Source organism: Azolla caroliniana, unplaced genomic scaffold, assembly GCF_043228905.1.
Source record: "Azolla caroliniana isolate FFs.n. ecotype wild unplaced genomic scaffold, voAzoCaro1.0.p SCAF_18, whole genome shotgun sequence".
NCBI lineage: Eukaryota > Viridiplantae > Streptophyta > Polypodiopsida > Salviniales > Salviniaceae > Azolla > Azolla caroliniana.
This window is the reverse complement of record NW_028230453.1, coordinates 5948562-5959236: the sequence shown is the minus strand read 5'-3', so window position 1 is coordinate 5959236 and position 10675 is coordinate 5948562. Positions and strand designations below refer to the sequence as shown.

Below are 10675 nucleotides of genomic sequence, written 5' to 3'. Positions count from 1 at the left end.
TTCTCCAACTCAGCCTCCCAAATGCACGAGCCCGTCGTCTGGGCCACATAACGTCATCACGCTCACGTCACACAACACTCGAAGAAACGAAAGAAGCGCACAACCAAACAAAACAAGAAAAGGCTTCTCTTTAAAAATCACCCATTGCACATCTTCTCCTTGACATAGCAGATATTTGGTAGCTAACTTGTGACACTCCAACTCCAAAAAGAAAAAAAAGAAAAAAAAGAACACAAAAAAACAAAATCCCATTGGAAGAACTTCTGCTATGGATGGTGATAATGATAATGGTATGGTGGTGATGATGATGATGATGATGGGTATTGATTGTATGGTGAGGATGATGAAGATGGTATGGTGATGGTCATGGTGAGGAAGATGAAGATGAAGATGAAGATGCAGGTGCAGGTGCAGGCAGGCTGAACAGTTACTGCTTGTTACACTGAGCAGACCACAGACACAGACACAGAGGCGAACTGGGGAATTAGCTGAGTAGAAATGGATAAGGGAGATGGATATGGATATGGAGATGGAGATGGATATGGATATGGAGATAGAGGAGGTGCAGGAGAGAGCAGCAGAAGTAGGAGCAGGAGCAGGAGCTTCTCTTCCAAGGCTTCCCATCGCATGGATGTGATCGGGCGACACCTCCTCTCATCGCCGCCGCCCCTGCTCCCTGACCTCCTCCTTCTGCGCCCAGCTCACACTTCTTCTTCTTCCTCTGCTTCCTTGCCGTCCCCTTCTGATTCGTCTCTGAACCCCCCCGATCTTCGAAGCAATCCATCTAGTTACCAGAGAATCCATGGAGATGTCCTTTCCAATCCCGTTTCTTGGCAACCTTGCCGCCTTCCTGGGCCTGACCTTCAGGACCTTCTCTACGAAAAAGCAGTGAACGAAGGCATCGTCAAGGTCTGTCTCTCTGTGTGTGTGTGTTCTGCTTCTTCTTTCATTCTCCTTTTGCAACCACATTTGTTCATCAAGGCTACCTATATATATCTTCTTCTGATCGTGCTGCTGCAGATTACCATTAACCGACCCGAGAGGCGGAACGCTTTTCGGCCGCAGACTGTTGCAGAGCTGCAGCGGGCTTTTTGTCATGCAAGAGATGATACTGAAGTAGGCGTCGTCATCCTCACTGGGAAGGTACGCACATGATCCTCTCAACAAATACCTCATCAGCCAGACATAAATTGTGTTCTGTTGTAAGCCCTACATAAATTCCATCACATTGTAAACTATTCATAGGCCATGTGATTTCAATAGAATGACATGTCTGCCTACACAATGCTCCTCCTTTTAATCTGATTATATGCCTCTGTCTGGTTGCCTCATTGACCTTCTTATCAACAACTACTGATCTTATTTCCCATGGGGCCACAGTGTGCCCACACACATAATGCATATTTTGCAGAGATTATACACGTGCGTTGATTTATAGTGCAGATTGAGCTTCTTGACTTATATTATCCCAGGGTACAGAAGCCTTTTGCAGCGGGGGTGATCAAGCAGTTCGAGGAAAGCATGGATATGTAGGTACTGACAACATTGGACGCTTGAATATTCTTGATGTTCAGGTACCTCTTTTCTTTCTTTATGATTTAGTTTGGTTTCGATTGTAGGACCAAATTTGGAACATATAGGGCTAAGATGGGAATCTAAAGTCTCATTGGATTGATAGGAGCTCTCTCTTTTTTGATTAATGAATTCCTAGTGACTGATTTCTAAACAATTTGTGTCTCAGGTACAAATCCGAAGACTTCCGAAGCCTGTGATTGCCATGGTATGGTTATTTTTGTCATTGCAGCTGTTCTATTTGAAGCATAACGAAGTTATAAATCTTATGAGCTATCTGATTACTGCGAATACCTTATTCCTTTTTTTAATTTAGTTTTCCACAGTTCAGGATTGGAACACTGTATTTTAAAAAGTTTCTGAAGAAGATGTTTCAAATCTTAACTGCAAACTTATTCTATATGATATGTGAATTCTTTGGCTGCCCTCTATCTTTACCATCTTTTATGTCTCATGACTGTTTCTTAGCGCTCAATCAAATTTTTTGAGAAGCCAAATCTATTTCAAGGATTAAAATTTTTAGAGAACATTTCTTTTAAATATGAATGTTTTATTGGTCCAGTATAATTTGCATGTGCTTTTAATTTTTTGAAAAGATAGCTTAATATTCACGTTTTGTTGCATAGTAATGTCCTGAAAAATTGAACCAGTTCGCTATCTTTCATCATAAATGCATTTATAATTTGGAGATACAATTCTGCAATTTTGCGGGCGAGCAAGTAATTATCAATTGCACAATTTCATCTTGCAGTACATCACATAGAAGTTAGTTGCACACAGAGTCTTGTCTAAAAGATCGAGTTCTAAGACTTTGGTGATAGCAGGCATCTCTAAGCACAAGCTTATATTTTAGATCTTGAAATTGTTTTGGTATGCTGAGAATGGTGTCCTGTAGGTTGCAGGATATTGTGTTGGTGGTGGCCACGTCCTTCACATGGTATGTGACCTCACAATTGCTGCAGATAACGCAGTGTTTGGACAAACAGGCCCTAAGGTGAAAGTCCACCAATCATCTGTGATAAGTGTATACCATTCACTAATGTTTTATCATGAGGCTCCTAAAGTATTTACTCCATATAACTGGCCTGTGTACTCTTTTCTTGTGAAGGTTGGAAGCTTCGATGCAGGATATGGTTCTAGTATAATGGCTCGCCTGGTGAGATAATGATTAGCTCCACAAATCTTGTTTCTCTCTCCCAATCTGCATGTGTGGGTGGGTAAGGGCCCATGCCCTAAATTTTGCAGTGTTATCAGTGACATGACGGAATTATGTGTAGCGCAAGCACATTCCCACAACCCAGAATGGATGGAGAATAATATTGTTATGTTTTTAGAAAACATACATCTGGAATTTATTTGTTGAAGGCTTGATCATGTGAAGGCATGTCAATACTTTTCATTATGGGAAGTCCCATTATATAAGAAACACAGGAGACACTATATCCTACCACTTCAAGATTGCTATTCTATGATTTCTGACTGGTTCTTGCACCAAAACATTTCCTAGCTTTTCTTAAATTGAAATTCTAGAACCCTTACTTACCTCTATAGCATATAGTAAATTAAACCAGTTTATTCCATCCGATGGAGTTTTGGATCTTTGAACATCATACTTGGAAGGTGGGTATCTTATAATAATATAAAGAATATAGACACATGATAATACACATGTTTCTTTGTGTGCATGCATTGGAAGGTATGCAATCAACATACTTGTCTGCAGTTTTTTGGTTGTTTAGAAATTAGGATTTTCTAGTGGTATGAGTAATTTCCAGTCTTATGACAGGTTGGACCAAAGAAGGCTCGTGAAATGTGGTTTCTGGCACGGTTTTACACAGCTGAGGAGGCACTCAACATGGGGCTAATCAATACAGTGGTTCCAGTATGAACAAGATATGTTCGGTCAATGAAAAGTAATACGCAAGCCATCGAGAGGCTTACATATTCTTAAGCATGAAATCTTGATGTTTGCAGGTCTCAAAGCTAGAGGAGGAAACTGTTAAATGGTGTAGGGAGATCTTAAGAAATAGTCCAACTGCAGTTCGAATACTTAAATCTGCATTGAATGCCGTGGATGACGGACATGCAGGACTTCAGGTAAGAGGTGTTTCTTTCTGCACAGCTTTGGAAATGATCCATCCTTCCACTCAAATGTGTAGTAAAATAGTTACTTCACAGGATCATGATTTATTTATGATTATGTGCAATTCCATTACCTGCCAACCTTTACCACTGTTTAACAGGAGCTCTCTGGAAATGCAACTTTGCTTTTCTACAACTCGGAAGAAGCCGCAGAGGGGAAGAATGCATTCCTAGAACGACGCCAACCAGACTTCACCAAGTTTCCGAGGCTTCCCTGAATTCCTATTTCTCTGATTTGTTTTGTTCTTAGTTATGATTGGGCTCAAAGTCTTCCCGCATGGTAGCAGATTTCAAATTCATCTGATTATTTGTAGGCATGAAAATTGTGAGAATCCAGGGTGACAGCTTCAAATTTTGTAATTTATTTAATAGGCGGCTGTGCTGACAAAGTTTCAGACAGTCCTATTAGTCCTAGTGGATTTGTTGAGGTACCATTATGAAATCTGGAAAATTGCGGAAGTCCGTGGATAATTTGTAATTCGTAATGCTTCAAGTTTGTAATTTGTTTTAGAAAATAATAACCACCTAAAGTTTTCAGGTGAACCTTAAGAATCCGTATATTTGCTTTAGATTCGGAATCAGGCATCATTACATATATTGGAGGTGTGTTGGTGTTTATCCTTCTAAAGTTTCTAGTGCATAGGATTCAACAAAATAGGAAATGGGGATTGAAAATGGAAATGGAAATGGAAATTCCTTTCCTCGAATCCATTCTTGACAGTTCAAATCTTGTCAAAATAGAAGACAAGAAACAGGGCACCAAGAACATGACAGATGAAGTCACACCCATCTCTTTCATTGTTCAGCTTACAACCATAAATAAGTTTGAACAATAGCCATCAAATGAGTTTTTATGTCATTGATTTTATGTGTAGCTTTTAATCTTGTCCACAGCACGTTTGATACTTGGACTAATAGATTCAAACATCTTAGCCAACTTTATCCATCATAGGTATTAGAGATTAGGTACTAAAGTAAGCATAAAATAAGGATATATCAATGATAGATCTAGAAAGAATAGAGAGAAAAGAGAGAAAGAAGGAGAGCAAATATTAGAGATTAGGTACTAAAGTAAGCATAAAATAAGGATATATCAATGATAGATCTAGAAAGAATAGAGAGAAAAGAGAGAAAGAAGGGTGTCGATCCACCCGACCACCCCCGAGCGAAGGGATCGAGACGGACTCGAGCCTCGATCGGCGTCCCATACCACCGCCTTGGCGTCGAGTCGTACCTGGATGATAGCGCGCTTGCTACAAGAGTCGTTCCACTCACGGACAGAGTCTCGACGTAGTCAATGCATGCCCAAATGAGGGTAGCTAGGCCTCTTATTTATAGTAATTCTCAAGGCCCCCAGCCATGTTCACACTTGGCCTCATGGGTTGTCTCAATCCCGAGGATTAAAAGTAATCCTCCCCTTCTTTAGACTCTTTGTTTAACCCTCACACTTATCCACGTGTATAGAATACTACGACAATTCTCACCACGGGATATTATATGGTCATGCCCGTAACATACTCCCCCTCTTTAAAACATTGCACTCTTGCAATGGAAAGTTAGGGAATTTAGTTCTGAGAGTCGTTTCGCATTCCCATGTGGCATCTTTGATTGATTTATCCATCCATTTTATTTTAAATTCTCGGATTTCCTTAGCACGTAATTTTTTTGTTTTAACATCGAGAATTCTTTCTGGTACATGTGGTTTAGAAGATAAATCTTCAGAAGTAACCAGAGTTTCAGTTGTAACTGTATTGTCGCCAGAACCTAGAAGTTCTTTTAGACGACTTACATGAAAGACTGGATGGATTCCAACACCATCGGGAAGAGCGAGACGATAGGCTGATGATCCAATGCGTTTGAGGACTGTAAAAGGTCCACAAAACCGTGGGGCTAACTTAGCGCACTTACCCGTAGACAATGTCTTAGAATTGTGAGGTACACGTAAAAATACCTTCTGTCCAGGGCTGAATACACGAGGTTGCCTGTGATGATCGGCATAAAAACGCGCTCTATCTTGAGCTGTTTTTATATTATCCCGTGCAATATGCAACATATCTTGCATATCCCGAAGAAAGTTTTGCGTACTTCGCAACTCATCATGATGTATATTAACATCAATCGGGGCTCGTGGCTGAAATCCATACATCAACATAAAAGGACTATATCCCGTCGACGTATGCTTGGAGCTGTTATAAGCAAACTCCAAAATTGGGAGGTAACGTTCCCATTTTGTTGGTTTTGCACCAACGTATGCTCGAAGCATGTCCTCAATAATTTGATTTACTCGTTCTGTCTGTCCATCGGATTGAGGATGATCCGTGGAGCTCATGCTCAACGTAGTTTCTAACTTCTTAAAGACTTGCGTCCAGAAGTCACTAGTAAACTTCGGATCTCGGTCACTCACGATATCCATCGGTAACCCGTAAAAACGAAATAACTCATCAACGAATTGGTAAGCCAATTCAGGAGCTGTTACCGTGGTTTTAGTAGCAATAAATCTGGCCATTTTAGTTAGTCTGTCAACCACAACCCATATGGCATCATGACCTTTTTGGGTGCGAGGAAGGCTAACAATAAAATCCATGGATATACTTTCCCACTTATTATTGGGAATGTCCAAGGGATGTAAAAGTCCTGCGGCTTTAAGTCGCTCGGCTTTGTTAACCTGACATTGGTGACATTTAGTCACATAGCTATGTATGTCAGGACGCATCTTAGGCCAATAAAATTGAGTGGAGATGAGAACGAGTGTACGATGTATTCCAGGGTGCCTTGCTGAGGGTGCATCATGGCATTCAAAAAGAATTCTCTTTTTGACCTCAGGTAAATCTGGAACACAAACCTTCCCATTACGGTAGAGCAGACCGTTAGCAATGTGGAAGTATTCCTTCGAGGGTGTGGTGGTGTCTGTTCCAGACTCGACTCTTGCCCAGTATTTTGCAAAATAATTGTCATCAGGATACTTTCCTCGAAGGTGATCATAAAGATCTGATGTTATTTCAGTGAAGCTAAGCATGTTAACTTCACGGATGCGACTTAGTGCATCAGCGACAGTATTCATGGAACCTTTACGATATCGTATGGAAAAATCAAAGTCCTGGATGAGATCAGCCCATCGTGCCTTACGACCTTTCAGGTCTTGTTGGTCACAAAAATATTTCAAGGACTCGTGGTCCGTAGTTACCACAAAGCGATTTCCATAAAGATAATGGCGCCATGTTTTGAGCGCATGTATAACCGCAAATAATTCCATTTCTTTTGTACTCAACGATTGTACGCATTTTATTCAATGTGTAACAAAACAATCCCTCTCGATTGTTTCCTCGTGTCCATCAATATCCGAGTTGTCTTGTTCTACGTTATTTTATTGTGTACTTGATCCGGACATTCACGTTTACAATATCGATAATGTCTCGGGTCAATTAACATATTTTGAACAAAAACAACTTGATGAAATCGTAAACGATTTTCGTGATGTTTTTCCGAGTGAACTACCCGATGGTTTACCTCCTAAACGTAATATAGACCATCGTATAGATATTGTACCTGGCATTGCACCCATTAGTATACCTCCGTATCGCCTAAGTCGATCTGAAGAGGATGAGGTAGCTAAGCAACTTAAGGACTATTTACGAATGGGTTATATACGTTATAGTAAATCTCCATGGGGTGCACCAGTTCTCTTGGTTAAAAAGAAAGAGGGCACATGGCGTATGTGTATTAATTACCGACGCTTGAATAAAGTGACGATCAAGAATTCGTACCCATTGCCCCGGGCTGACGATCTAATTGACCGTCTCCAGGGAGCTCGGTATTTTACGAAACTTGATCTCCGTACTGGCTACCATCAAATACGAATAAGTGAGGACGATGTTCCTAAAACAGCATTTCGTACGCGCTACGGCCATTATGAGTTTTTGGTTATGCCTTTTGGTTTGACCAATGCTCCGGCTACATTTCAACAAGAAATGAATGACATTTTCCGAGAACAACTTGGAAAATTTGTCGTTATCTTCTTAGATGATATTTTAGTTTATAGCCGTACATTACAAGAACATGCTAGACATGTCCGCTTTGTTTTACAAATATTGCGTGACAAACAATTTTACGCGAAGATCTCAAAATGTGAGTTCTTCAAGAAATCAATTACTTATCTTGGACATCTCATAACCGAACGAGGAGTTGAAATTGATCCTTCTCGCATCGAGAAAATCAAGCTTTGGCCCACTCTTCGGAATATTCGAGAAGTTCGATCATTCCTTGGTTTTGTCGGATTTTTGCGAAAATCTCTTCGTAATTACTCACAATTGACGACGCCGTTTACTGTTGCGCGGTTGAACTAAGGAAATGTTGTACTTGTAAAATATACGCCTCAATGGACATTGTCCCAGGAGGATTTCCTTGAGGTCTTTCCGCTTGAGCGGAGGGCATCGGGTCGTTATTCTGAGCCATTGAATGATTATTTCTGGCAATCTCAAAGTGCTCTCGAGGCACGAGTCATTAGTCTCCAAAATGAGATTAATAGACCTGATGAGCGTCAGGGTGAACCATCATTTGTCGTAAAGCCATTTACGGGAGATAAAAAGGAAAGAACCGAAGAAGCAATCTGCACGTGGCTGGGCCGATGGGAGTCTCATTTTGAGCTCTATCCCACGCCAGATAGTACGAAGATTGCATATGTCGGCCGAGAACTAGGGGGTAAGGCCGCCGCTTGGTGGCGTGGGCTCCGAACTTTGGGGAGATTGCCCGAGACCTGGACAGACTTTGTCACAGTTTTCAAGGGTCAATTTCTACAACCTCCCTCTCGAACCGAGGCAGCACAAGCTTTAATGAACCTCTCTAGCAGGAAGTTTTCCTCGCTAGAAGACTATGTCCACCATGCTAGAACCCAAATCCAAAAATCGGGTCTAGAAGGGGACAATTGGTTAATAGCTTGTTTTGTCAATGGCATCCCCAATTCGGACTATCACTGGATAGTGCACGATAAGGATCCAAAATCCTTCGAAGAGGCCGTTGAGATAGTTCTTCGCTATCAACGCACTTCGAAGAAGGACCATAACAAACCCAACGAAGCGCCCGGGACTAAGCAGTCGCAATTCGTTGGGAGACGCAAGACACCCAACGAATTCATGGATCGCGATTATAAGCGACAACATCCTTTTTGCGTATTCTGCAAAAAGAAGGGTCATACAAAAGAGCAATGTCGTAAGCTCCAACGAAAAGAGCACGACGCCAAACCTAAAGCTACAGACCATAAAGGTCAGATTCCTAATGTCCTTCAGGTCTATACACATCATTTGAGTAATTGTCAATGTTCTTTCCCTCATTATGTATTGGGTCCCAATGATTTACTACGTGCAAACGGGTATATCAATGGATCTCCCGTACAATTTTTATTTGATTCGGGAAGCTCACACAATTTTGTGAATGATCGTTTGGTACAGATATGGGGAATCCAACCCACCGTAAGTGATCACACCTACACGGTGCACTTGGCTGATGGAAGAGTACAACACATCAACGGGGCGATTCATTCTTTAGGAATTTCTATTGATACCTATATAGAGGAAGTAGACTTCCATGTAATGAATCTTAGTACCACCGATGTAATACTGGGTTATCCCTGGTTTTATAATAAAAGCTCTTCTTTATTTATTGATTGGGTTCGCCATTCCATTTCTTTTGTACTCAACGATTGTACGCATTTTATTCAATGTGTAACAAAACAATCCCTCTCGATTGTTTCCTCGTGTCCATCAATATCCGAGTTGTCTTGTTCTACGTTATTTTATTGTGTACTTGATCCGGACATTCACGTTTACAATATCGATAATGTCTCGGGTCAATTAACATATTTTGAACAAAAACAACTTGATGAAATCGTAAACGATTTTCGTGATGTTTTTCCGAGTGAACTACCCGATGGTTTACCTCCTAAACGTAATATAGACCATCGTATAGATATTGTACCTGGCATTGCACCCATTAGTATACCTCCGTATCGCCTAAGTCGATCTGAAGAGGATGAGGTAGCTAAGCAACTTAAGGACTATTTACGAATGGGTTATATACGTTATAGTAAATCTCCATGGGGTGCACCAGTTCTCTTGGTTAAAAAGAAAGAGGGCACATGGCGTATGTGTATTAATTACCGACGCTTGAATAAAGTGACGATCAAGAATTCGTACCCATTGCCCCGGGCTGACGATCTAATTGACCGTCTCCAGGGAGCTCGGTATTTTACGAAACTTGATCTCCGTACTGGCTACCATCAAATACGAATAAGTGAGGACGATGTTCCTAAAACAGCATTTCGTACGCGCTACGGCCATTATGAGTTTTTGGTTATGCCTTTTGGTTTGACCAATGCTCCGGCTACATTTCAACAAGAAATGAATGACATTTTCCGAGAACAACTTGGAAAATTTGTCGTTATCTTCTTAGATGATATTTTAGTTTATAGCCGTACATTACAAGAACATGCTAGACATGTCCGCTTTGTTTTACAAATATTGCGTGACAAACAATTTTACGCGAAGATCTCAAAATGTGAGTTCTTCAAGAAATCAATTACTTATCTTGGACATCTCATAACCGAACGAGGAGTTGAAATTGATCCTTCTCGCATCGAGAAAATCAAGCTTTGGCCCACTCTTCGGAATATTCGAGAAGTTCGATCATTCCTTGGTTTTGTCGGATTTTTGCGAAAATCTCTTCGTAATTACTCACAATTGACGACGCCGTTTACTGATCTTCTAAAAGGTCAAACGCGTAAGTCTACAAAACCTATTGTGTGGAATGCTACACTAGACCTCGCCTTTAAGGAACTCAAGGACTTGGTATGCAAGGCTCCTTCACTTCTTTTACCCGATCCTTCAAAACCTTTTGAGGTTGAAACCGACGCAAGCGATTATGCTATAGGTGCTGTCTTGTATCAAGATGGTAAACCAATAGCATTCGT

At 40.9% G+C, this 10675-nt stretch overlaps 1 protein-coding gene across 2 annotated transcripts; it reads left to right on the top strand.

Annotated features, from left to right (window-relative positions):
- Positions 1 to 374: 374 nt before the first annotated feature.
- ECHID (enoyl-CoA hydratase/isomerase D) lies at positions 375 to 4257 on the top strand. Of its 2 annotated transcripts, XM_087334315.1 has the most exons (9): positions 375 to 909; positions 1021 to 1143; positions 1473 to 1578; positions 1746 to 1780; positions 2468 to 2566; positions 2681 to 2728; positions 3359 to 3454; positions 3547 to 3669; positions 3816 to 4257. In XM_087334315.1, exons 1-9 carry the CDS (start codon positions 499 to 501, stop codon positions 3930 to 3932), a joined length of 1158 nt encoding a protein of 385 aa, XP_087190441.1. In that variant the 5' UTR covers positions 375 to 498; the 3' UTR covers positions 3933 to 4257. The 2 variants fall into 2 exon arrangements, with proteins under 2 accessions (XP_087190441.1, XP_087190442.1); XM_087334316.1 differs by lacking the exon at positions 1746 to 1780 and having other exon boundaries at positions 378 to 909; positions 1473 to 1574.
- Positions 4258 to 10675: the final 6418 nt, after the last annotated feature.